Below are 26,969 nucleotides of genomic sequence, written 5' to 3'. Positions count from 1 at the left end.
CCGCCGCGTACGCAGCCGCCGGCTACGCACACGCCATGTTGTGCGTGGTCGTGTCGCTCGTCCTCGCCGCGGGCGTCGCCGCCTTCGCACGCGCCCTGTACGCAGACGTCGCCCGCAAGACTAGCCTCCGCGCGGACCACCTCGCCATCCAGGCCGCAGAGTGCCTCCTGGCCCGCACGGCCAACGCATGTCTCCTGCGCGACGGCGTCGCTACCCACCCGACCCCGGCCTTGGACGCCCTGTGCAAGAAGTGGCTCGCGTGCGAGCGCAGGGGCCACGTTGTCCACCGCGACGCTCTAAGTGCCACCGTGTGGGCAGAGACTTTCGCGGAGACCGTCAACTCGTTCGCGGACAGCATTTCGTCCACCGCCGTCGTCATCGCCCTGGCCGCCACGATCGTGCTCGCCTTCTTGATGAGCAGCGCCGCGTTCGGGTTTATGCATAACAAGGTCGTGGCACACGGGCCTCCGGAGAGGTCCGTCACGCACGAGGCCCTGCTCAAGGACAGTTCCCCATTCGGTGGAGCCCTGGGGGTCGAGGCCAAGCGAGGGGACGCGAAGGCGATTACGAATGGCCGCCACGCTAGGTGAGACAGGGTTGCGGTGGCAAGCGCACGTTTGTTTCATTTGCCGCGTCATGTCGTGGGTGGCAGTTGACAATGTGACCGATTTTTTTTAATGCTGGAGAGAGAGAAGCTCCAGTGACGACAACTTCAAGTACGATGGGCATTGTGGGAGAGCACAGTTATGACCTTGTGCTTGAGTTTTTTTGAAGAGCCCAACACGGACTGCGTACGTGCCCACTGATTGAATGCCACGGGTAGTGATATTATGATGCTGGAGGAAGTTGAGTGTGGTTTTCGAGGAGGGCAGGTCTTTTCGACATCAGATGCAACAAGTGAGCTGATATTTACAATGTCGCGCAACGTGTCCGACGTCAGCGCGTTCAACTGCAATATTTTGCACCGTCCGACGACAGGTATGGTCGACATACCCATATAGTACAGCACGTCGAAGACCTATTGCTGATAATCGCTGGGGAAGCCCGGAGTTTTAGTCGTCCTCCGTTTCCAAGTCTTGAGTTGTATTTCATTTCATCCCTAATAATAATCTAACGAAAGGCGTCTTGAGAGCTGCACGTGAGGTGCATACCCGTGTATGTGCAGCTACGTACGTACGTATGTGACATCCATATGTATAAATAGATGAGTTGATATTCTTCACCTTCCCGGATCCTCTAGCTCAATGCTTGCTTGTACGAATATCACATATTGGTACGTTTGGTAACTCAATGTCTGGCGATCTGTCGGAATTCCCTACATGTTGATGAGCCATGCTGAAGGGGCAATGATCTGCCTTTCGCCGAGAAAAACTTGTTCCTCCAGTGAATGTGTAGAACAAGCGACTGGCCTGCTTGAGTACGGGGACTTACCAAACTGAGCAACTCTGCTCACCAACGAAGTGATGCACTATTACAAGTTCCTTGACGCTACAACGACCTTGACGCTACAACGACTTCTGTAAACGAAAATGACATGGCGACTTATCCATCGTTAGCACGCTGTGTCCCTTCGCCTGCTGCGGAAGTTTTAGTTATTTCTAATCATAGTAATCATAGCGATCCGTTTGTTCTTGTACCGTCCGTATCAATCATGAATGAGGTGATTCCCAGCATGTTGATGTGGTAGAAACGCTTGTTCGACATACATAGTCTGCGCATTCATGGCACGGTAGCATTTCTGTGGTCCACGCCATCCCCTCGTGCCTTTATAACATTGGGCAGTTGTTTTGGTACTTTCGGTTCTCCTGAGATCTACTGGCGCGTTTTACGCTCTTTATTCTGATGATCGAGGCGAAGTACAGGCGGATTGCAGGATTTTTGTCGAACAGGTTTCCGGAGGTCTTCAGTTTGCCATGAAAACGGTCCATATCTTCTCAATATTTCTAGTCTTCATTCTTCTGCTCAACAGCTTTTTACAAACGTAGCTTCCTCGTCTTTTCCGGCATAATGCTGTTACAGTAGAATTTTGAGATGCAAAAGTAGGTAGTATTGCTAAAAACTAAAAGATGCCGTCTTCTCACTGTGACAATTTTGGGCGGATAGACAATAAATACGTTTTTAGTAATGGTTGGAAGAACAGACCCATTCTAAGACAAAGCGCATAGTTCATCGACGAGTAACATTATGATACCTTGTGATTCTTTAAACGAGAATAGTAGTTGTACCACAGAACGATGCACGAAGAATACGAATAAGTACGTCAGTCGCAGTACTCTTACAATGAGATCGACAATACATCGTCAACTTTTTGGTCCATTCCTCCATTTTTCTCTTTCGGGTTTTGGTCACAGAACATTTCCGACCTACGGGCCTGCCAGCGGAATCACCTGAAGATTTTTGTAGCCCTGTTTGAATGCGTTTGTCCTTCTTATATTCCTCCTCAGACATGTGTTTCAAGTCCGCTGTAGTTGCTTCATTAGACAACCGAGTAACTGGATGAACTGTAGGCAAAAGAGAAATTCTGGAGCACTGGTCTTGCGTTACCCACATCTCACCAAGGCAGTCTTCCTGTTTCTCGTTCTCTGTATTCCCCCTCTATACGATCACGTTTTGTGCCGGAAGCAATTTACGGGGGAGTTACACTTTCAAGTAGATCTTCTGTAAATCTGAAGGATAAGGATTTCCCCAACTAAGACATATGTTGTAAGTTATGAAGAAGATGGTATAAACAGGAACAGAATCCTCTGCAAGCTTTGCGAAATGGTCAAAACGTTACAACGGTGTTCCCACGCTTGATCCCAATCCATTTAGTTTCGAGCTCAAAAAAAATAATACAGAAAATTACCATATGTTGAGGTCCTACCGAGTAACAGATCGCAATGTTGAGGAATCATCAGCCTTGAAAAAGTAATGTCGGCAACCGGCACCCTCTCCCGCGCTCACTAAACGGCGCCACAGCTCAGTATCACATTCAAGAGAATGCGTATCGCTTTCGAGATCGCACCAAGCCAGCCAGATCTCCCTAGGCACTGATAATTCTCCGGCCACCACCAGTTTAGACATGCACCCTTTCGTCTCGCTTGAGACGAAGCACTTCTTGGGGCACCGCAAAGTTGTTTCAGCAGTAACATGGAACCTCGACGGCACCCGCCTCGCGGCTGCCGGCGATAACACTGGCCTTTTGATATGGGACGCGGAGCACATCGAAGCCAATGCTCGTCCAGAGCGCCGTGTGCTCCACGAATGTCGAGGCCATTCGAAGAATATTGAAGTGGTCCTGTCAAGCCCAACCTCGCCATACATGTATGCCACAGCGGGACTGGATAATCTTGTCAACATTTTCGACATACGCGCGGATACAAGACCTTCGGCCTCTATCACGACAGACTCCAAATGCCTCTTCGGGGAGTGGGCACCAGACGGAAACTCAATCGCTATCGGCACCGACACAAATAACTTATACGTTGTGGATTGCCTCTCAATGAAAATTTCCAAGAAGTTTCCGTTCGAGAAGGACTTTAATCAATTCCGATGGAGCGTTGATGGGAAACGCATGTATCTCACTAGAGGGGATGGTAGTGTTGACGTCGATGAGTGGCCATCGATGAAACCCCTAACCTCAATGCGAGGGCACGCCAGAGCTTGCGTCGGAATTGCTTGCGATCCAAAATCTAGGTTTATTGCCGTCACGAGCATGGATACGTGTGTCAGCATCTGGGATGCTCTTAGCGTAACCAACATTTTCACGATTGATCGTTGGGAAGTCCCAGTACAGCAAGCAGAGTACTCTCATGATGGACAGTACCTAGCCTTGCTCGGGGAGTGTCAACATATTGACATCACCGAGTCCACAACGGGCGGGTTGCGATACTCCATTCCTACCGGTGCGAAAGTCAACGACATGGCATGGCATCCTTCGCAAAACCTGCTCGCATACGCCCCGCTTCCTCCCCGGTACCCACCAGCGGATTATCAGCCTGCGGTGTGTGTTTGGGGTCTTGCAAGAGCATGAATGAATGTGATTCAAGAGACCGACCTGTGTTATATTAAATAGCATTTCGCGATTGAACGGTGAATTCAGACGCAGGACAAAAGTACAGGTGGTTTAAATTATCACTGCAGTGGCCAAGTCGTCAGTTGTGTCGCAAACAGATGCTGTTGACTGCTTCATGAGAGGGGAAACAATCCCGCATCTCAGAAAAGTTGGTTTGCTCTGTTTCAAAATTGCAGGAATGAGGCTGTCGCAATCACGGGGGCGTCCACCTACCGGTCAAGTCCCAAGAGCCCCACGTGACGATGTCTTAACTCTGCTTTCTTAAATGAACAAAGCCATTGCCACTCGGTATGCTAAACGAAGTTTGAAGGGCACTTTCGCATTGTATGATTGATAACTGCCCCGTATGTCGAGGAATTAGTTCGAGTTCTCAAGTTAGAATGTCTTCCCGAAGCCTTTTCCATGGCAAGACTACTCTTCGTTGTCCTTCCGTTAGCCCACGTAGATAATGGGAATGTGCGCAGGTATATCGCCAATCGTACTTCGACCATCTTCCGCAACGTGATAAAGCATGTTTTCAAGCCTGCCCGGCAGCTCAAAGTCTAGAACCTTTGATATCCGAATTTCCATCGGGACACACTCCACGAATATCGGAATTGGACGATCACCAATTAACTGGCAGTAGTAGTCGTCATTCTCTACCACTTTGAGGAAATTCCCGCAGGCAAAGGTGCCGACAATCCTGACATCTACCGACATCAAAAACATGGTAAAATCCATGTACAGACTTCTTTGCGGATCTGACAACTCTAGTAAATGAGTTGGTCGTAAGACTCTATCCATTCCCGGTAAATCTGAAACCTTGGTGATACGCATCCAGGTCACCAAAGAAGACGAGTTGCTGACTCTGAGACAGATATGATGGTCTTGGTCAACCATAAACCGACAATGGTGCTGCCATGACAATTCAAGCGGAACCCCGGGAAAGATATGAGGCTTGGATTCCGCTTTCTGAACCTGCTGCTTCAATTTGTCGTACTCAACACCTCGAAGCTGACAACTACGCCTGTAGGAAATAACTGGAGCATAAAGCCGGGCACCGTAGACGTTGACATCGTGCACGCTTGACATTTTTGATGATACAGTAGTGCTCGCCACCAAATTGTTATAGCAACATTCCCATGGAACATGCTATGGACGAAGTCAATTAAATACAAAAGGAAACTGCAGGTTTTGAAGCAATTCTCGCACTTGGACGCAACTGAACTTTATCGACACGAATTTTGTTGTATCACGGTGATGGCCAATTGCCTTTAAAGTGTAACGCGTTTTGCTTTAGATAAGTAGAAAGAAGAGGCTCATGAAATCATTTACATGAAGACCTTCTGTTGGTCATGCGTCAGTTCCATATTGAAATTGTGGCATCAAGCGAAGGCAGCTATCTACGTTCGGATAACACGAGGCTTCACTGAGATGACTGGTTGATTTTGTACTAATTTTCTGAGTTGATTCTAAAACCTCGAGTTGTTCCGTGCCATACATTGCTGAGACCATTTCCATGCAATGCCCAAACCTCTCTACTTCCATGCCAAGTTGACCATATCTTCTCAGCAGAGATCACAAACACAACTGAGAAAAAGTTTCTGACTGACAAGCCAAAAAAGCATGGTAGAAAACGGTCCTTGAAACATTGTCTGTTGACAGCTAATGCCAGCATCAGAACAGACTTAAGAGAACTAGGAGGGGTCCTGAATATAACCTATCCTGTTTATACGTGGCGGAAGACACTCATACAAGACGCTCTTTCCTTGTTCCTATGCAATGTACAGAACTCGTGCAATTCCAATTTATGGCCTGTTTCATTTGTCCTTGGTGGCGTAACGTCTGCAATGATAGGAAGCTGGTCGGACAACGTGTTTCTCTCAGAATGAACACCGCGCTTCTTGTTAGCGTATTTTCGTGTTCAAGGTATTCTACCTTGTCATGAAATCGGTAATTTTTTTTTAGCATGCATCTGGGCTGGACGAAACACAAAGACGTGCTAAGCTTCCTGGAAAACGACATGTGTGAAGTCGAGTATCACTGTCTGGCACGTGAAACACTGGAACTCATTCCACTGTTTGTGCATCTAAACGATAGTCCATGGAATATACTCGCTAAAAACCGTGGGATTCAACAATTGAATACAAAATACCATTTTACCATCGGAAGTGTATGAATTCAATAATATTCTTGCCTGAGTACAGGAAATGCAACAATCTTTTTACGGTTGGAAATCAAAGCAGAAACATATGCGATACCAAAATGAGGACGACGAGTAAATGGAAGAGCCATTTAGGAAAGGAACACCAGATCTTAAATAACCTGTCTGTAACTTTTCTCACATCTCGACACTTCGAAGAAAAAAAGGGGGTGGATATTTCAGGAGAGACCTGTAGCTAAGGAGATTAAAGTTAGATTGTTGCTCAGTCCGCTCTTTGCTTTTCTGGACAGGACTTCGGCGCAGAAACTTCATCTCCATGAAGGTACCTTGACTTGATGAACGCACCATCAGTCCGTCCATTCACACACCTCACGCGTGGCAAGGCGAAGTCGTGCTTGCAAGACGGCAAATCCCTCTTCAGTGAGTGAGCGTGAGTCACACTTTTGTACTTCCATGCAGCAGTTGACCACCAATGCTCCATGTAAATGCTTTGTGATCTTCGATTGAATGACACAAGCCTACATACAGGGGCTTCAAATGCGAAGACTTTGATAATGGTTTTCTGGGTGCTGTTTGTGTGAAGCCGAATGGCGGCCGCCCGCTCAACTTGCCCTTCGAGAAGACTCTATTTTTGGTCAGCTTCCACCCTCTCCTCTCAAACGTCGTTAAAACCTTGCAAGAGATGTTGTCGTCATGAGCTGAGAAGCTAGGACTGTATCGAGATATTGGATTTAAAATTTGGACCATGCAGACACATTCTTCGTGGGTCCCGTATTGTATTTATTGTAGAACATACGGGGGAAGGTACACTACATTGCCGCAAACTTGGGGTGTACCAGCAACCATTACTCATTGGGTCGTCGACATGTCTTGCGATGTCTAGCCTGTGTTGCAAACATCGCGCTTTCGTCAAAGATACACTTCAATTGCTTATTGTATTGAATGCTCGACTCGTTGAGCCTGAGGAGTGGACCGCTGAATTAGGGTGTGAGTATCCCTTTCGTTCCTCACGGTTTTTTTTTTTTTTTCCTTTTCTTCCTTTTTTTCATATGCTTGGCAGGCTTGGGATGTTGTACGGACAATATGGTCGGATGCATGACAGTGGAATTCTGTGCCACTCGACATTTCAAAGGAGGAAATGAATGTGAGAGTGAATTCAAGGGGCTTTGCTCTAAGAGAGCGCTGCTCTCGCTTGTCCGCTCGAAAGAACCATGGACCAAATCACGCATTAATTTCTCAGGTGGATGGCTGCTTGTCATTCATACGACAGTTGTGAGAACGCGAAGGGGAATAACGAACAGCTTTCATAGATCTCCATTACTCTTCTGTTTTAGTTGTTCGGCTTTGCAGCTACGTACAGCCTACTTCCAGCAGACAACGTTACATAATTGTGAAGTCCTTGGTTCCGCACACAAAAAGGCTCTTGCCGCATCTCTTCTGCGTATCTCTTCTGCGTGGACGTAATTTGAAGCGTCTTCCGATAGGCGTGGCAATGAAACAGTGGTGAATCCAGAGCCGTGGAAGGCTCGAGGGGCTTCCCTCATTACTTCATACGCATTGCGGGATACACATTGTGGGATTCACGTTCGGATTCTGCATCGTACGCTTTCAACGTTCCATACTTCAGTCATCTCGCCAGTCAACAAGTACGTCGTCAGTTCTATATCGTTGGGTGCACATAGCTCTCTCAACTGGAATAGCGCCCCTGCCGCTACGTTGCATTAGCAATGCAGTCCATGCTATCATTGCCCCATTGTCTATGCAAAAACGTTCGTCGGTGCAAAACGCGCGACCGCCACGTTCCGTTGCCATTTCCTGTATCATTTCTTGAAGTCTAACATTACAACCAACACCACCGACGACAAGAACATCGCTTTGCCCGCAGTGAGCCATGGCACGTTCCGTGACTTCAACTAGCATTGCAAACACGGTCTCTTGCAGGCTAAAACATAGGTCTTCCACTGTGAAGGATCCGTCCTTCAGCGCCTTCCGAGCCTCCGTTTCAATAAACGAAAGGAGCCCGGAGAAAGATACGTCCATTCCCTTTACCACATACGGAAGCTCCATCATCTTTCGATGATCGACGCCATTTCTTTTCGCAGCTTGTTCGATATTGTAGCCGGGAGACGGATTGTTCGGCAGCCCGACAACTCGAGCGAAGCGGTCCAGGCAGTTTCCAACTGCGATATCAATTGTTTCTCCGAAAATACGATATCTCTTGTGCGCGTAAGCTATCACTTGCGTGTTACCACCGGAAACGTATAGCACTACCGGATTCTGTGATCCAGTAACTAATCTCCCCATTTCGATATGGGCGACGCAGTGGTTCACAGGCACTAAAGGAACTTGCCATAATAGCGACAGAGTGCGGGCAGCGACTGCCACAGAACGAAGAGGAGCGCCCATACCTGGGCCCATTGTGTACCCAATACAATGGAGATCTCTTGGCCTTACATCAGATTCCTTCAAAGCGCGAGTGACCAGAGGAACAACCTTCTTCTGATGATGCAGTGCGGTTTGTTTCGGAAGAAAACCGTGACCTGCTGGCGGCACATAGGTTTCGCGAACATTAGAAAGAATCTTTCCCTCGTCCGTGACTACGGCAACTCCAATCTTATTGGCACTTCCTTCAAGTCCGAGGATATATCGCCCCATTCTGATTTCTGCGACGGACGAGGTTAGTTCCAACAGAAAGGGTACTTCACCTTACATCTGCTGTGGGAGGGTGAGAGAGATCCTCGTTCGTGCCGCCGTTGCAACGATTATAAGAAGATTTGATGAGAGATTGGTGTATGCGCTCTATGAAAATGAAGCTAGGGTGAAGCTGGACTGAAAAGGCGTCGCCCTCGAGACTTGACTCCCCCCCGTTGAGAAGCGTGGAATACTGCACGTCAGGCCAAAAAAGATGGATGCCGCAAATAGCGACGATGACAGCGTTGCGTCACGGACGCAAAATTGTGAAATTTCTTTCTTTTAGTTTGACGTTTCTTGTCTTGCCGTTTGGTTCACAAAACGGTGTCACCCCTCCGGATCCGCCCCTATCCAACCTCTGGGAGGACACGCAGCACACAATTTCCCGTTCTGCCTGCCGTCAAGGGTCACCGCCTCCCCTCTCTGACCGTTTCCAAACTCAAGCTTTCAAAGAGTATATTGTGTATGATGCAAGCTTTCAGAGAAGCGAGCGAAAAAGGGCGGATCATTACAGTGAGGCAACTTGCGCCTTAAAACGCGCTTTACAGAATGGGCAGTCAGTAAAGAGGTTTAGGTTCATCAAAACTGGCTACTGTACTATTAGGTTGTGTCCATGCTTCGTTTATGAGACCTAGACTTGGATCAGCTGATATATTGAATTTTCCGTCCTCCATCCTCTGCTATTCATTGTGCACAGCTGGAATCATATGTGAGCAGAGCCATGGATCATAATACAGTGCAACCTCCGAATAAGAGTGCCGTTCGACACCACTATCCATACACGGAGGTTTATCACTACGGGAGGTGTGATTATCACAACTCTGTCCTAAAAAATCGCTGATTCTCGTTTAAAACGGAACTCCTCCTGCACTTGACGTCTCAATCCACGATGTGCCTTTTCCAACCCCCGTAGAACCCCCTCAGAGGTGTCATAACTGCTCAAATGGCATTTGCAGAAGCCAAAATGTCCAAAATATCCTTAATCGAAATGTCGTTACCTCAAAATTTTAATAAATATTCAGGATGTTTTTCGAAAGCACACCACTATATCCTTATTCAGATGACTTGCTTATAGCGTCTCAAATCCCACGTTTTCTTGCGGGAAAGACGAGTTGCACCCATACTAAAAGAGGTTAGAGGTTTATTGTTATGGGAGGAGCACTATTGGGAGGGCAAACTGTAAGTCAGAGCTCAGAAACTACACTCTGGTTTTCTGTGCCTGGCACATCATATCCCTGCGCATCTGAGGGCCATCCTACCTCGCACTTATCCAGACCTATAAAGCTACGCAGATATACAGTGGTGGCAAAAACAATAGGACATATGACAATATCCGGTCCCATGGTGTAAGCGTTGGGATACAGGTACACCCGAATATCGCAAATAGTCTAGGCTATACTATTCAAAGTTCAACGTCAAAACAGGCCCTCACTGATTTTACTGCAGCCTATGCTAATATGTGCAACGACACTATATGCAGGACAAACGCAATTGGCATAGACTAATTATTTAAATATATTACAATAGTGCAGGCTACACTATTACCTCGTTTACTGAATGGGCCAATCAAATCACGAGCAACATACCTCGTCGACAATTATTCTCTTTCTAGGTCATCAACAACTGGTGCTCCCTCAAAGTGTGTTCGGTATTTGTTAACAATCTCCTGCAGCTTCGGGAAAAGCTGTCGCTCCTCCCACTGCCCATTGATATTTAAAGCAAGACCAGTCCGTATCATCGCCTTTCGTGCGAAACGAATGCCGTCTCTGTCGCGCATAGCATTGACCTCGCGAACTGCAGCGGCAGCAAGACGAAGATAAAAGTATTTGCCTGGGTTAGGAATTTTCCATGAACCCGGCGCAAACCCGTCTTTCATGATCACCTCCATCTTGTACTTATCCCAACGCGACCTCCATGCATCCTTTAATTTTTGAATAACAAATGAGTCCGCTGGCTGGATCAAATCGGTCGCATTGGGTGGGAAAAATCGCACTTCAGTGTTGATAGAATTCAATGCCGTCGCTAAATTTGTAGATGCTCCATGTCCACTGCAGTTGTCTACAAACAAAATACGCTTGCGGCCATGAGGAAGAGGCCGGATGACCTTTTTCTCGGAGAGGTACTGGGGGAAGACAGTTCTATCCATCCAACCTTTAGGCCCAGAACAGTACGAAACCCCGGGGACATTGTCAGGAACCCGTTGTATAGGATAACTTCTATTCGCGTTTTGGAAAATCATAAACGGAGCTTCAATAATTGCGTCCCTACCACCTGAAATCCTTACCATCATAGTCATTCCCTCAGAGCCAGAGACAACATCAGAATATTTAACCTCTGAGTCGCCACACCTCCCCAATGTCCTATGGTTATCGAGGTTGATAAGGAAGTGCGTTTCATCTGCGTTACAGATATCATTCTCGTCAATAGCACCCGAGCGAAAATCCCTAGCAACGACTCCGAGGTGGAACGCAACATCTCGCTCAATCTGTGCCTGCTTCGCTGCAGACACCATAAGTTTCCCAGTTTGCGCTCTGCTGACAATATGATGTCGGTTCATGAACCCCTGTACCCATCGTGCAGTTATCATATCGACAATTGATTTTTGTTATTTTTCGTCTATCATATTTGTATGATAATCTACATTGCTGGACTCCTTCACGAGATGCAATGCGAGATGACGTAGCAACTTAGCACTGAATTTCAATCCTGTCTTCCGCAACCTATCAAAATCTTCCAGAAGCGCAATATGCAGAGCTTCAACCCAAACGGCACGTTTGCGCCCTCTTCCCGTCCGAGCCTTGATATACACTCGTTTGAATCCCACTCTTGTGACCCGGGTTATCGAAAGGGGTATGCCACGGTTGTCCACACTTCTCGAATAGGACAAAAATTCTTCTCGCGCCGCCCAGAGCCTGCTCGCTTTCGCGCTGTTCGCCTTTGCGTTACCTCTGAACAGCATGGGGAAGCGACGAATGGCACGCGATGCAATGTGTTTCGCGCCATCTGTGCTTGCGGCGTCAACCATCCATGTGACAATACGGATACGTTCAGCATGGGTTAGTACATTTTGTAGTGCTCGGGTCGTTACAGGGGCCAAGGCTGTAGCATTCATAGATGCCCGAGCGGATTGGGTGTCGTTGGCAGGAGGGGGAAGGGATGAGTTTGGGATTGGAGCCGTGAGGAGAGAGGGGGTGTGGCGGTTATGGAGGGGTGTCATGGGGACATGTGAGGCATTTGCAGGGGTGAGACAGGCGATTGCGGCTATAGATGTGTTGGTAGTAGCTCGGTTAAGAGCCCGAATAATAGGCGATGCAGAGCAGTCCATGTTCAGGACGTAGGCTTCGGTGATAGTTTTTGCGATTGTTGTCTGGAGGTGTCGAGATAATGAGGCTTTTATAGAGCTTTTTTACCCCTTTGATGTGCTTAGAAAGGTATGAACTCGGATACGAAGAGCTTCCCGCCAACGTCTGTGTCTCAGAGACCGTTTCGGTTTCGCTTCTTGTTTGTTTGGCGCGTCTCCACTAATATACGTGAAGTAATTATTAGTGTAGTCTACAGTAAAAGCATTTTCAATAAAGAACACCTCACAGAAGTTACTGTAGCCTATACTAATATGTGTATCCACACTATTAGCCCACCCAGACTATTTGCGGTATTCGGGTGTAATGAAAATTGCTGAAGTTAGAGCACGCGGCGAGAGTAGTCTGAATTTTTAAGCAGATTTGCAAACAAACGAACGGTTTTAGAGATGTCATTGGAGACATGCAAATGAGTCGGCAAAAACTATAGGTACAGTTTATTGCGCGCAGCAGCTGAAGGGCAGGAAGGGCAATGACCGCTCTTCTCAGTAGTCTATGTTCTTGCTTTTGGGCAGGACTACCTCTACGCACCGCTTCCGCATAGATTGAGCTAAGCTAAAAAGCGTTTCAGTAGAAATAGAGTCCCAAGCATCAATAATGCACTCCGTGAGCGATTGGATACTTTCAAATTGTCTCTGAATAGCGTAAACCCTTCTTACAAGAATAATCCACAAATTCTCTATGGGGTTAAGGTCTGGGGAGTACGCGGGCCACTCTAAGACGGATATGTAGTTGTCAAAAAGCCAGTCTTTTGGAAACTTAGAACAGTGACATGGAGCACCATCTTGCATAAAGTTCCAGGTGACAGGAAGCTCCTCTGAAAAAGGAAGGAGATTTTCCTCCAATGTTTGCACGTACTTCTCGCCGTCTTGCGAGCCCACCAGAAACACAAGCTTTGACTTCAAATTTCCTGCGAAGCAAGCCCAAACCATGAGACTTTGGCCACCACTGTGCCTTCTTGAAACCCACTCTTTCTCTTTCCTATGGTCGTGCTACTTATAGGCCAGACCATCGGGGCCGTCCAAGTTGAATTTTTTTCGTCGGACCACACCACTTTGTCCCACTTTTGTGGACTCTAGGCCATCGTGCCCTTTGCCCAAGAGACATGAGCTTCTTCATGCCTTTCACGCGTCGCCGGAGTCCTCGCTACTCGTTTGTATCGCAGGTTTTTGTTTGCCTGCAGTACCTGACGTACTCTCCGTGCCTTAACATTCAATTGTAAGGCTTTAACAATGCCAGCGGAGCTCAAAACACCCTTGGAAGCCTCTCGATTGATCCTTCTCTGGTCAGCTGCAGTAAGCTTACGTGGCCCTCCACCCGGGTTCTTGCGATTATATCGAGCCTGGTCCCGAAGAAACGCATTCACCACGTTTCTAGACCGCCCTATCTCCTCCGCGATTCGTGACACAGGCCAACAGTTGGATTGGTATGCTACAATTTGTCCTTTCTCGAAAGTAGATAAACGTGGTTTTCGAGGCATGCTGGACGGGTGGAAATTTGTTTAGCATCACTCCTGTACCGGCTATCTGTTTGTCGTGTCGCTATGCTATACATTGACGAAGTTTGGCGGGAAGAGAGTAGGTTTTTCCGGCGGTATTGAGGTTCGCATTGAACTGTACCTAAAGTTTTTGCCGACTCATTTGCATGTCTCCGATGATATCTCTAAAACCGTTTGTTTGTTTGCAAATCTGTTTAAAAATTCAGACTCCTCTCGCCACGTGCTCCAACTACAGCAATGTTCATTACCTGTATCTCAGCGCTTACACCATGGGACCGGATAATGTCATATGTTCTATTGTTTTTGCCACCACTGTACAGAGGAGAAAATATACCTGGTAGGACGGCCCAGAGCTTTGCGTGGAATTTCAGGGAATTCCAAGCAGCAAAAATTAAGAGTTCATTAAAGTGACAATGGACAGGCCTACGAACGACCGTCCGAGCCTTTGCGATGTCCGTGCAGTCGAGCAGCCTTCGCGAAAAGGCTCTCTGTTTGTCACTGAACTCTCTTCTTGCTCTCTCAGATTCACACACAGGTCGAGCAACGACAACTTTATACTAAACTGTCCCATTACAATAACATAGGAAAAGCAAGTTCTTATTCATACAGTTCCCTTTAACTTGATTAGTCTGACACCAAATTCCTAGCATATCCTCACATTGCCTCTTCTCCAATGACACAACTTGGCTGTTTAGGGTCATTTCACTTCTTGACCGGGTTATGGTCAGCGTCACTACTCATTAGCTAACCTAAGGCATCTTTAGGGGTTTCTTTGCTAAGACCATCAGCAATATTATGTTCTGAGGGGACAAGACCGATGCATGATATTTCGTGCCGGTTATGACACTCTGCAGCAGAGTCTATATCGATCATGAGCCTCTTTTCCGATGTAGATGATCCTTTCTTGAATGTATCAAATATTTGAAATCGGTCTGTCAGCATATGAAGAGGTATATACATTCCAAATATGGTGTCAAGATCATGTCGTAAGATGAATATCAGGTCAAACCCATCTGCATGCGTACACATCTCCACCAAAGATGGATCTGACAACTCTTTTAATTCTTCTACTATAACACTCGTTGGTCTGCTCGATTTAATCCATCACTGATGCACTTGTGAGGCAACCGCTCGTTGCTGGTCGCATGAAAATGTAGAGTTGGAAGGACAAATACGATGTGAGATTACTTTTGTTTATACTTCGTATAACCATACTATGTATATACTTCCAAAACGGACTGCCTCCTTCATTTGTTAAAAGATTGGCATATAATTAGACTCCAGTTCCATGCCATCTTGGGAAGAATTGTCAAAAGAGGAGTACAGTATCTCATGGATGTTAAAGTGATGGGTGGGGATTCAAAATAAGGATACAAGCAATTTTATGAAGATCAGTTCTTGACTGAAGTGGTAGTTTATTATAGTCTAGCATCTACTGTATCGTTCGAAGTCTCAACTAAGATCCATATAAAACGCGCAGGTTTTGGACGGGGAAAGCAAAAGAGGACAAGTCGTAAACACGCACCAACCCTGAAAGCCTCCAACCTGGAACCCCAAGTGTGTCCAACTTAAGAACCGCCTTGCCAAAACCTCTAAACAGAGGAAGTCACTGTTTTCATTTTATTAACTCTGCGTACCGCTATAGCAAACCGCAGCTTAGAACGTTCGGCACAGACGGTAATGAAATTGTGTCCAGAACATTACCGTGCATTGAAACTGGAAATGTTCGGCGCATGCATAAAACCGTTCGCACTTGTCGTTCAGATTCGACAAAGCGAAAACAGCCGCGGCCCAGCCTTCCACCGTTTTCTGTTGGCACGAAAGAAGAGATTTATACTCCAACGCAACTAGCTAACTGTATTTAAAGGGCTATAGACTCGAAAGTAGAACCAACGAAAATAAGGAAAACTGGGCACTTTTTTTCTTTAAGACCAGTTACCCTCTCGGATGCAAACTACTCCTGAATGCGCAATTACCACACGACAAAGTTTATGAAACCCAGTTGAGGGGGAAATCTTTATTTCTAGAGAACGATGCATCAGTGCAAACGTATATGTGAAGAGCGTCCATTTTGAGTGTATCATACGTTACACAGCTTTCTTCCGTCTCTTTTAAGCATGTTGCAGTAGCATTAAACGCTTTGATGTTTTCCTTTCCAATTGTTATTGTGGTGCAATGCGCCTGATAGGAGGTCGGCAAGGTCGGAGACTCACACGGCCCGAAAACAAACAAACAAACGAAACAACCAAAGCAGCCGGCGGCGCAATTCCCCGTATTGTTCGGAGCTCCCTTTCCCTTTATGCGGGTTTTCGGCCCGCGTTAGCTCGAATCTCTGAAAGGGGGGCAAAGGAAGAAAAGCTCGGCCCGGTATTATAAGTGTGGTAAAGACTTGAAAAGGCAAATGCTCGACGAGTGCGGGGGTGTGTAGGTAGACCTGATCCGCTGGGTCGTAAATCCAATAGTCGTGGAGCTCCTTGATACCTTATACCCTTGATGAGGTCTTCGACGGAGACGTCGCAACGTAGCCTGTTGGGAAAGATGAAAACGTAGCAGCGCTACACCGTCTCGTACTGCCCGATGGCAAGGTACCAACACCGGATCGGTTGCAACTGGATTCCGATAGAACCAACGCTATCTTATATAGGAGATAAGATCTTCGTCGGAGACGTCGTGGCAACAGCCTCCGACGGAACAGACAACAATAGCAGCGCTATACTTTCGTACTGCCCGATGGCAAAGTACCAACACCCGATCGGTTGCAACCGGATTCCGATATCGGAATCCGGAGTGCTTTTCTCAGAGTTGGTTCCATATGGAACCAACTCTGAGAAAAGCACCCCTGGTGCACCAACACGGAAGCCCGATTGCTAATGACGTCACGTTTCTGATCGCAATCCTACAAGGTGGGACCAACTCAAGATTGTGGTATAAACCCGTGCCACTGTAGTACCCTTTTCGCGCTACTCGTGTACACGTGTATCTAGATAACTGAAGTACCCCGACGTACAGTACCAAGCCCATTTACACTAGCGTTGCTCGCTTTCGACACGCGCACACGTGGACCTACTACCGCGCTTGTACACGTGTGTATTATGATGCGACCTCGTGAGCTCTAGCCGTTACATCTCGACCGCAATCTAGTACAGTATATAGTGTCGTTGGCGCTTGCGCCAGGTGGGTTTGGGGACAAGCAACCAAGGACCAAGGACGCCACTCTCGTTCTTGGATTTGCGCGGTACTAACTACCCTCTTCTCGTTCACGCTCTCTCGTTCTCCTCGCTCGCGCCCTAGGACTCTCGTGGCCACGTCGCGTGTTGCCTCCCCGCTCGCACGCGCGGTTCGCTGGCCGTGTGTTAGCCCCGCTGGGTCGAGAGCACCGCGTCTTTCGCTTCTGGTTTCCGTGGTTTGCGAGCACACCCGGGTTCTACAGTCGCCCGAAAGCCTCTACACTACGAGGTCAGATTTTCAATATCTGAAAGGATTTTTTAGAATGGCCCGGTAGATTTAGTGGTTCGAAATTTGTTTTAGATTTTTTGGCGCGCGCGCGGCACACTTTTCTGATCGTATCAAACCTACCGCTGGTCTAGCTTGATGAGCCATTTTTAATGTAAAATATAGTGTAGGACGGATATCTGTTAGTTTCTACTAGATCCAGGCTGATATTGTACTGGTGCGCACCAACACTTTGAAGCTGCATAGTGTGGCCATCCACGTGTGGAAAATGGGAACGAGCTTAGTTCATTGCTCGAGATCGCTTCAGTGTAAATGTATCCGCCTGCAAGCGCGCCTGCACGAGGAGCAGTAAGCACGCATCACGCGCGACGTGTCGCGAGCCGCCGCCCCCTCGCCGGCCGAGGTCGAGAGCCTGCGCATGAGCAAGCTCGCGCCGCAGATGTTGCTCTCCGCTAACGTCATCGTCGCTATGGCCACGTGCTTCACCGTCGGCTACTTCCTCGCGAAGAACTCGCTCGGTAGTGAGGCGTACGGGCTTGTTGGCGGCGTCGCGGGACTCATCGTCGCTATGGGCGTCGAGGTCGTCCTGCTTATGACTAGGATGTACGCCGTCGACAAAGAGGCCCGGAAGCAGCGCGGGAAGAGAGAGAAGAAGGCCGAGCGCAATGTGGAAGCCGAGTAGAGATCTTGCGTTGCAGGGGTTATGCTTTGTTATGGGCGTCTCTGCGCGTGCAAGGGCATGCAAGAGACGTGGCGGTGTAGCATAAACACCCCCAACGGAGAGGGGTGTATGCACAGCTCGACGTAGACCCCGTCCGAACGGGAAGACGGGGGTGAAGCGGGACACCAGCTAACGGCACCGGGCAGCGGGCCCGGGTAGCGTGGTAGAGCGGGAACGGGGAGGACGCCAGTACGCGCGAGCGGTTCGACGCCTCGACGCCCCGGCGCGGTACTGGGTGACGATCCAGTACCGACGGGCGGAGGCGGAGCCGGCTCGTGGGCGTACCGCGCGCGTCCTCAACCCGCGCTCGGTGCCGCTCTAAGGTAGTTAGCGAACGCTACCTTAGAATAAGCGGGAAGTCGGACCTTGACGGTCGGTGGGTGACAAGTCCGTGCTTGTCCTCCTCCACCGCCGCCGGTCCGCTCCATATTTAATGTACATAATAACCTATCATAATAGTACAGTACCGATGTACTGTAGCGGTCGGTCGACACTGTAATACTGTCAGCCATCGAGGCTGACAGTACACGTGTGTGTGCGCGCTCTTCGGTCCCGCGCGTACACGTGTACACGTGCGCCCCCTGAACTGCTGGAAAGACGTGGTGGTACTGTAGAGCATCGAGCTCTACAGTAACCGATCCGATTCTGAGTTGATCTAATCTAAAATAAAGCCCCAGGGGGGGGGTTATACTACACGGCCCCCCCTTAAGCGGGGACGTCCGCGTCCACGGGTGCTTGTAGAGAGGGGACAACATGTCCAGCCACGCCGTCTATACGGTCGATTCCGCTCTCCCTGTCGACTCTGCTCCCTGCTCGCTATCCTCCGTGTTCCGTCTCGCACCTCCCTACGCGCGCGCAGGTCATTCCTCCTCCCCTTCTGGGGACGACGAATTCGTCGTCACTTCGTCACCCCTGCCCCCTTTCCGGCGCGCGATCCTGCGTGTGCCCTCCGGGCTGGTTCTCGTCATCACCCTACTACCCCCGTCGTGGGAGTCCGCCCTCGTTCATCCGGCCTCAGCTCGGTCGGCTCCCTCTCCCGTCCTTCCTCACGGGCTCGTCACCTCTGTCGGTCGCGTACTCGGTTCGCGCGTCCCGTGTCTCCCTATGTCGTCCCTCATCCCTTCTCGGGGCGGTCCCTCGCTCCCTCTGCCCCCGCCTGGCAGTGGATCGAGCACGCCGGTTGTCTGCCCCTTGACCACTGAGGCCCCCACCTCCGCCGAGAAGGGAGGTACCGATTCGTCGGCTCCCCCGCCATGGTGGCCTCCGCGTCCCTTCCGGAAGTCCCGAGGGGGTCGCGCCTCTACCGTGTCCGACGAGTTATGCCCCCCTGCTTCCATCATCCCGCTGCCAGATGCTCGTCCGGTGACTGGGGCCTCGGTGCCGCTTCGACCTGAGCGTGTTGACGACGCGGTCGGCCCATCCGGTGGAGACCTCATGACGGGGCCCCGCGGTGGCCCGTACGACCCCGGGGAGGGCTCGCCTGGGGCCTTTGGCAGCTGCCGGCATCCCGGTGCGCCGCGCGCTGCCCCCCGCCTCGACGAGGGCGGAGAGAGGGAGGCGTCCAACACCTCCACGAGGTGGCTGGGGGTGCCCTTGGAGCGGTCAATCCCGCTACCGCTCGGTCGCTTGACATACGCGTGGCGACGCCATGCGCGGGCGGGCGTCACCGTGGGCGAGCTGCTGTCAAGGGAGTCCCTACGTCCTGACCTTCTACGAATTCGGTCCATATACGAAGGAGAGCTGACCGAGGAGGCCTCCTTGGCGCTGGGTCGCCTCCTCGCCGAGGGCGGTGGCGCTCCTTACCAACTACCCGACGAGATTCCTAGCGATAGGACTTTCGCTTTTTGCGTGGAAGAGGTCGAGTATGTCGACCAGATGTCGGCGTACCTCTTCCACCCGGGCCCCCGTGGTCCCCCTCGCTTCATTCTCCCGGAGGTCACCGGGCTCTACGTCGGCCCCCGTCCGCGCACTTGCTCTAAGGCGCGAGCGGCCCTCCAGAAGTCCGCATGTTCCCTCATGCGGATTCACTACATTGCCCTGGCGCCCAACGATTGGGCGACTTACCGGCACCGCGGGGAAGAGGACGGGCGCGTGTTCCCGTCCGCCTCGTTCTCCCCGGGCTTGTCGAGAAGCGATTTCCCTGAGCTTCCGCCGGTCGTAGGGGAGTCGCTCCCCTCGTTGGGAGTTCACCCGTTACTCCCCTACGTCTTGAAGCACTTCGGCTTCGCCTGCGGTGACCCGAAGCACCCGGTTTTCGATTACCTCGCGTACAACGTAGAGCGAGAATGGGCGTGGTGTCTCGGTAACGCCTTCATGAATGAGGTCTCTCTCCACGGGCGTGCTTTCGTGCAACCCGTGGGGGTACTCTCCTTCCTTGGGCGAGTGGCGCCATCCCTTCCGGACGTTGCCATGCATCCTCTCGAGCGTGGCTCACCGTGTGTGGCCTGGTCGTACTCCTCTGTACTAGACTTGATGCACCGCGCCGGTGCGGTGCCCGAACGTAATCGTCGTCCTTGGACGGACTACACGACAGGGACTCGGAGCCTCTTTCTCGCGTATGACCATCGGAGCGACTCCTTCGTGGCCCGTCCAAGCGTCCCCACCTCAGGCCCGTCCCGAGGCAAGGGAGGCGTCGGGTCTACGGTGCGCGAGGCGCGTCGGAAGCGGTATCGTGACCTGGACGGCGAGCTTCCCGCAATCGCGTTGGCCAGGGTGGGCGTGCCGTCGGTGCTTCCCAAAGCGGGTCACGATACTGCGTCGACGTCCCCGCTGCCCCCTCTGCCTTCCCTTGGCTCCGTCGGTTGCCTCGGTGCCCAACGGAACACCGCGTTGACCCTTGACCTAGCTCGCGACGAGCTCACCGCAATCCCCAGGTTGTCTCGCGCCCTGGGGAGTCTGGTCGATAGGGCTTGGACTGTAGAGGGACTACTCCGTACCCTCACGAGCTGGTATGTCGAACGTAGCAGCGAAGCGCGCCGTCTCGGGGCGGAACGACAGGCGTTTGCCGCAGAGCGTGACTCCCTCGCGGAGCAGCTCCGCGGCTCTCAGGATGAGCTGAAGGTTCTACGAGAGTCGTCCTCCCTACAGGCGAGTGGCCTCCGGCGCGCGGCGTCCGATCGCGATAGATACCGCGGCGAGCGGGACGCCCTCAGGTCCGAACGTGTCGCCCCGTCGGCCGTGAGCCTTCCTGGCCCTGTGCCACGCCAGGGTCTTCGAGACCCTTACCAGAGTCGCGAGCTCGGCTCTTCGATGGCCGACGAACCCGCGACTTCGGTCAACCCAGCTCGCGGGTGGACAACGCATGGCGTAGTCGCCCTTCCACCGCTTCACGAGACGGAGGCGGGTGTACCGTCGCACCCTAGCTACTGCCCCTCGAGCGGGCGGGCTTCCGGGCCGCCGGCGTTCCCCGACGGGACGGAGCGCTGACCGGTCGAGTCTATCGGCGCTCCCTGCGCGTCCTTTGTTAGCCCCTCTTTCTCCGTAAGGCCCCTTAAGCGTCCGTTTGCTTCCGCCACCTGAGTCGCTAGCTTTCGCGACAGTAGTCACCGTAAAGAAATCCGAATCCTTCCTCAACCCCCCTGCTCTTGTGCCCTCAAGGCACCGTCTACTCTCCCGCCTCGTCGTAGAGGAGGTGAGTGATGGCGTTATGAGGTTCGAGCCTCGGTTCGAGTAACATTCTTTCCCTCCTTGTATTCGTCCCAGCAACGTAACCTCCTCTTCGTCAAACAGCCCTGGTGCCGCTTCGGGAGTGACGAAAGCACGGCGTGCCCGTCCGGTATCCAGACGTCGTTTACGGTGGTGAGGTTTGCCGTGGTTTCGTTGGGTGCCATCGGTCTCTCGTTGACCTCCTTGCCTGAATTGTTCTCATTCTCCCATCCCGCGGCCGTGAGGCATTTATCTTACGGTACTGTGTCTCCGGGAACGCTCGCGCTCCGGGTCGCCAACCGGCTCGTGCACCCTTCTCGGCGAGGGCACGAGCCGGGAATGGGCGTTGGCGCCCCTACATCCTGAGAGGTCCATGGGGCACGGCATTGTCGAATGCGTCTCCCTTCGTCCCTTCAAAGGGATTGCCCCGGCTGGGATCGTGGTCACGCTCCGACCGAGCTTGACGAGCTCTCATTGGCTGAGCTGCCTCCAAGTCCCTTTTTCTGGCTTGAGGGGTATGTGGAGCGAGCTCCTTTTTGCTAGTCGCCTCCCCCTTTTTTCGAGGAACGCGCTTCTCGTGTACGCGTTGACGGAGGAACGTGCGCGCTATGCGGTCTCGTCTCTCGTCTCCCTCGGGGCGACTCGACACTCTCCATCTCCACCCGTAGCGTGGTATGAGCCCACTCGCGTCCTCCGACCCTCTAGTTCCAAGCGATTGAGGTACGTCCTCAGTCCGATCATTCTTATAGTGCGGGGTGGGACGGCCTCGGGGCATGGCAGTCTCAGGGTCAACGTGACCCGTTCAACGGAAAACGTAAGGGATATAGTCGCGGTTCTTCCTGAGGCGATATATATACCGTCTCGCGCCAGGAAGGTCGGGCTTGACTTACAGTAGCGATCATCAGTGTGGACCTCCACCGGTGGAAGGAAGGCCATGCTCTCTCATAGCTCCGAGCTCTTCCTCGCGTATTTCCCGTGCGGTTTGCTTCTCTTTGTCCATCACGATCTTTTGGTACTCCTACGACACGTCTGTTGTGGGTTTCCCCTGTCACCCCCTGTCCGTCAGGGGTCGATTCCTCATGATCGCTAGTCCTCGTCGGGCGAGTTCTCTTTCACCATGGTGCGCCCGATGGCCGTCTGCCTGGTGACCTCAGTTTCCGTCGCGTCCCTCGCGCAAGGGATCACAGCTGACCCCGGAGGGTTTTCTTGCGGCTGGCTGAGGGCGGTACGCTCGATTGCCCGCTGCCCATCCCCATACACGTCCCTTGCGCATATTCTCGAACCGAGGGTCCCTTCCCCTCTCGATGTCCGACTCGTGCGTCGCGTCGGAGAGTACATTCCCCCTACGCGACGGCGGCTACTCGATCTCGTCCCACTAGTAGTCGCTCTCTTCGTCGCAGTTCGGAAGGTTGGCTAGGGCGCTCGAAGGATGCGATCCAATCGGCCGAAGCCAGCGTCGCGCTTCTTTCAGTTGTTCTGGACGGTTCACGTCTGTCCGAGGAAGTAGACGTGACGGGGTTATTGTTAGCGGGATTTGACCCCGTCGGTCTTCCTCCTCACGGCGGATCAGCGGCGGGAGGCGGCGTGGTAGCGCGCGGGAAATGACTCCTCCGTGGGTCCGCGTGCGCCGGTACGATCGGATGCTCGAGGACGCTCCTCCCTTCACACCCCCGCCGGTGCGGCCAGTGCCCGATTCGGTCGTTCGTTCTCTCCCCTCGTCCGGGTGGGGGCTCAGTTCCTTTTAGCAAGACCCCTTTACAGGTCTCCCGCTAGGACGTACTGTCTGTCAAGTATGCCGGCGTCGTTTACCTCCAAGGGCCGTCCTCGGGGCGGCCGCCAGTTCGTCGGGTCCGTCCCCGAAGCGTCCCGATCTTTTGGGGTGCTGTTCTTGGCTCGTAGACGGCGCGGCGTGCGGGCGGCGCCGTGCCACGTCTTCCCGGACGGAATTCGCCTCGGTCGCGCGTCCCGGGTCTTCTTTGGGCCTTCGTCTCGTACGTTAGGCGTGGTGCGACCTGTGTCCTTCCTCTCCTTCGGTGAGGGGGCGGACTCGTGTACCTCCTGTCCGGTACCCGTTGTACCCTAGCTCAGCGCCGTCGGCCTTCTCCTTGCTTTTGGTATGGCGTACAGTACCCCCGTGTGCCCTGCACGTGCTGGTGTAATTGCCACCGTTGATTTTCCGTTATTTTAGGGGGGTCATGGCGGGGTGATTTGGTGATGACGCAACCGGTGTTGGCGCATGGCGCGCACTCGCTCACGTGCCACGTTCTCCTCCCCCGTAACTTTCCCTATTATGGGGCATGTGTCGGCGGCGGTTTTGGGGTGTATCGCGTCTGTGCGCATATACTGGTGCCCCTCAGGCTGAGTTGCTTTCGCTTACCCCCCCTTCCATAATTATCCTCGCTACTGCTGTGGCGAATGCAGCCTCGCTCGTCTGTGCACCTGCAGACGCGTTTTGCGCGCTTCCTCGCGCACGACCAACACCGGGAGGGTCATGATCCGGTCTTCTGCCGGTCTCTCCGACACGGATGCTGATTGAAAGCTCGACGTGAGCCTCCCCCTTCTCGGTTATACTGAGACCAAAGCGACGGGCATTCTGGTCCCTAGCTCCGCCCACCGAGGGGCTCTCGTGATTTCAGGCAGTTCGTACTGTCCTGTTCTTATGTCTCGCGTCCTTGACGTACGAGAAGTCAAGATGCCTTGACTTGAACACGTCCCCGGCTGTGACCCTCCGATAGGGTCCACCGTCCTCCTTCGGTTCCCCTTTTTAGTCTGTTCGTGCAGGCTGGGGTTAATCCGCGAAGGAGCGGTTGAGGGCCCCCCCCTTAAGCGTGAACGTCCGCGTTCACGGTTTGGGTGAGATCTCTGCCGGTTCGTCTCCGGAGGCGTTGGGCGTAACGAGACACCAACTCCTCCGGGACGTGAGTCCGCGCAGTCCAAGTGGGCGCGTCGTAATCCGCCCACTTGATGAGGAACTCCGTAGTTCCGTCTTCCATGACTCGATGTCTCAGTAGCCGTTCGACGGCATACTGCGTTCCCGCGGTGACCTTATCGGCGAGGTCCCGCGGGGTCGTCGTACTTGCTCGTGGCGCGTCTATCGGAGACGGCGCGTACACGCAGCGGTCGGCGGAGACTCGCTCGGTGACCCCATCACGATCGATCGTGATGGTTCGGCGGTCATTGGCGAGCACGCGGTAGGGTCCGACAACGGGCGAAGCGAGCTTGTTTGATGTCTTAGCCCCATCGGTGGGGTTGAGATATACGTATTCTCCGGGACGGAGGCGGGAATTAATACGTCGTATGCGCTTATCGAAGTCGCGCTTGTAGCGAGCCTGCGTCCGACGCAGGCTCCCGTAGGCCTTCTGGATAGTCGAATCCAAGGTCTTGAAGAACTCGGCACGTTGGTTCCCCCTATCGGAAGGGGGCGCGTCGCCGTCCGCCCGTCGGAGAGAGAACTCCGGCGGTGGCCTGCTGAGCACGAGCTCAAACGGCGTGGTGCGTGTGGTGCGATGTACGTGGGAGTTGTACGCATACGTAAGCGGCCCCACGTACACATCCCAGTCGTCCTGGTGTTCACCCACGTAGTTCCGCAGCATCGAGGCGATTGTTCGGTTATAACGCTCGACTTGCCCGTTCGTCGGGGGATGGTACGCCGCAGTGTACAAATTCGTTATCCCCAGAACGCGGCACGTGCTGTGGAAGAACTTGGCATTAAACTGAGGGCCGTTGTCCGAAAGCAACGTGCGAGGGACGCCATACTTGAACACCCACGAGTCGCAGAACGCAACTGCGACCGTGTGCGCTGTTATCGTGCGGAGCGCAACGACTTGCGTTAGCTTACTGAAGCGGTCCGTAATCACGAGCAGGAACCGTTTTCCTGTCTTCGTCTTGGGGAGCGGCCCCAAGATGTCGATCGCGAGGCTCTCGAGGGGCCTCGTAGCTGGAAACAATCTCAATCGGTTGAGATGTTTCCTCAGCTTCACCCGGTTCATCGCGCAGGTTCGACACCCTCGCACCGTGGCTGCCACGTCTGCAGCCAGGTGGGGCCAGTAGTACTCGCGTCGAAGTGCGTAGTACATACGGTTCTGGCCCGGATGCCCCGCTATGGCCGGGTTGTGGCACAGGCGAAGGAGCCTGGCGCGGAGCGTCCGAGGTACCACCACCTGAACGATATCAGGGTCGAAGGGGTGTCTCCGCTTGAGCACCCCTTGGTGGTCCTCGAAGAACGCGGAGTCCCGGGACTCTGACTGTCGTGCCAAAACAGTTTGGCAGAAGTCATCCACGCGTTGCTCCTCGGCTATCTCCTCTATCGTAAGAGGGGCCGGAAGGTCGTCCTGCGGTGGGGCGACCGGGGAGTCGAGCGCGCCAGCCTCGGGGTCTTCGGCGCGCTGGATGTCGGCGGCGTCGAACTCGTCGTTCTCCTCCCAAAACGAATTGGGTCCTTGGAGAGCGGGGGCTTCGTCGTCACCTCGCGGTTCGTCGCGCGTCCGTGTGCGCGACGTTGTTCGGGCTTCGGCTTGATTCCGTGTCGTTACGAAGACATGGACGGCCTGATGATCACAGCTCGCGGTACAAGCGTGGTCCGCGAGCTCGTTCGATACGTCTCGAACTGTCGTGCCCCCGTCGAAAGTGGGGATGTCGTCATCCACCTCGACGGTGGAGCGAAGGTCATCGGCGACCTTCGGCGACACGAGTCGTGACAGGGCATCGGGCACCTGATGCACGCGTCCGGGGCGGTACTGAATGGTGAAATCGTATTCAGCCAGACGTAGCCGCCACCGGGTGAGTCTTCCGGAACTCTCGGTGAGGGACATGAGCCATCGGAGGGCGTCATGGTCCGTCCGTACGGCGAACTTCGTGCCTTCTACGTACGGCCGTAGTGTGCGGACGGCCCACACTACGGCGAAGCACTCGCGTTCGGTAGCGCTGTAGTTGCGCTCACTATCGGACAGTGAGTACGACCAATACCCCACGGGGCGCCAGTCGTTCGGCTCTTCGTGCTCCTGAAGTAAGGTGCAGCCGAGTTGGTAGGCACTCGCGTCGGTGTCTATCATGTACGGACGACCGTGCCGGGGCAACGCGAGGATCGGCGGAGCGATCATGCACTTCTTAAGGTTCTCGAACGCCTGAAGTTGCAGCTCCGTGGGGTTATAGAAATCGGGATCCGAATCCTTGCGCGTCATGTCGGTCAGAGGACGCGCAATCTTAGCGAACCCCTTAACGAATCGGCGGTATACGTTACACGCCCCGAGGAACGAGCGCACTTGCGTCAACGTCCTCGGGAACGTGAAAGTCTTGAAAGCGTCGGCCGGAAGAAGCTGCACTTCTTGAGCTTAAGGGAGATACCGGAACTCCGCAGTAAGCTCAAGACGGTATCGAGATGCCCCGCGTGTTCTCCGTGCGTACGG

At 52.6% G+C, this 26,969-nt stretch overlaps 6 protein-coding genes; 2 read left to right on the top strand and 4 right to left on the bottom strand.

Annotated features, from left to right (window-relative positions):
• Positions 1–35: 35 nt before the first annotated feature.
• Positions 36–1,555, top strand: CHC_T00003877001 (hypothetical protein). XM_005715071.1 is given in 2 exon segments: positions 36–590; positions 591–1,555. 1 exon segment carries the CDS (start codon positions 36–38, stop codon positions 588–590), a length of 555 nt encoding a protein of 184 aa, XP_005715128.1. The 3' UTR covers positions 591–1,555.
• Positions 1,556–2,859: 1,304 nt separating this feature from the next.
• CHC_T00003876001 (hypothetical protein) lies at positions 2,860–3,303 on the bottom strand. The gene has a single exon (XM_005715070.1). The coding sequence runs from the start codon at positions 3,301–3,303 to the stop codon at positions 2,860–2,862; it is 444 nt and encodes a 147-aa protein (XP_005715127.1).
• Positions 3,062–4,012, top strand: CHC_T00010223001 (THO complex subunit 3-like). The gene has a single exon (XM_005715069.1). It carries the CDS (start codon positions 3,062–3,064, stop codon positions 4,010–4,012), a length of 951 nt encoding a protein of 316 aa, XP_005715126.1.
• Positions 4,013–7,820: 3,808 nt separating this feature from the next.
• CHC_T00008520001 (probable O-sialoglycoprotein endopeptidase) lies at positions 7,821–8,852 on the bottom strand. The gene has a single exon (XM_005715068.1). The coding sequence runs from the start codon at positions 8,850–8,852 to the stop codon at positions 7,821–7,823; it is 1,032 nt and encodes a 343-aa protein (XP_005715125.1).
• Positions 8,853–12,732: 3,880 nt separating this feature from the next.
• On the bottom strand, positions 12,733–13,179 carry CHC_T00003874001 (hypothetical protein). The gene has a single exon (XM_005715067.1). It carries the CDS (start codon positions 13,177–13,179, stop codon positions 12,733–12,735), a length of 447 nt encoding a protein of 148 aa, XP_005715124.1.
• Positions 13,180–13,322: 143 nt separating this feature from the next.
• CHC_T00003873001 (hypothetical protein) lies at positions 13,323–13,727 on the bottom strand. The gene has a single exon (XM_005715066.1). The coding sequence runs from the start codon at positions 13,725–13,727 to the stop codon at positions 13,323–13,325; it is 405 nt and encodes a 134-aa protein (XP_005715123.1).
• Positions 13,728–26,969: the final 13,242 nt, after the last annotated feature.

Source organism: Chondrus crispus, genomic scaffold, assembly GCF_000350225.1.
Source record: "Chondrus crispus Stackhouse genomic scaffold, scaffold_204, whole genome shotgun sequence".
NCBI lineage: Eukaryota > Rhodophyta > Florideophyceae > Gigartinales > Gigartinaceae > Chondrus > Chondrus crispus.
This window is presented reverse-complemented; position numbering and strand designations above follow the sequence as displayed.

What these genes read in the sequence shown, in the direction of transcription:
- CHC_T00003877001 (XM_005715071.1), top strand. Translation starts at nt 36, where the DNA reads ATGTTGTGCGTGGTCGTGTCGCTCGTCCTCGCCGCGGGCGTCGCCGCC.
- CHC_T00003874001 (XM_005715067.1), bottom strand. Translation starts at nt 13,179, where the DNA reads ATGGTTTGGGCTTGCTTCGCAGGAAATTTGAAGTCAAAGCTTGTGTTT.
- CHC_T00003873001 (XM_005715066.1), bottom strand. Translation starts at nt 13,727, where the DNA reads ATGCCTCGAAAACCACGTTTATCTACTTTCGAGAAAGGACAAATTGTA.
- CHC_T00008520001 (XM_005715068.1), bottom strand. Translation starts at nt 8,852, where the DNA reads ATGGGGCGATATATCCTCGGACTTGAAGGAAGTGCCAATAAGATTGGA.
- CHC_T00003876001 (XM_005715070.1), bottom strand. Translation starts at nt 3,303, where the DNA reads ATGTATGGCGAGGTTGGGCTTGACAGGACCACTTCAATATTCTTCGAA.
- CHC_T00010223001 (XM_005715069.1), top strand. Translation starts at nt 3,062, where the DNA reads ATGCACCCTTTCGTCTCGCTTGAGACGAAGCACTTCTTGGGGCACCGC.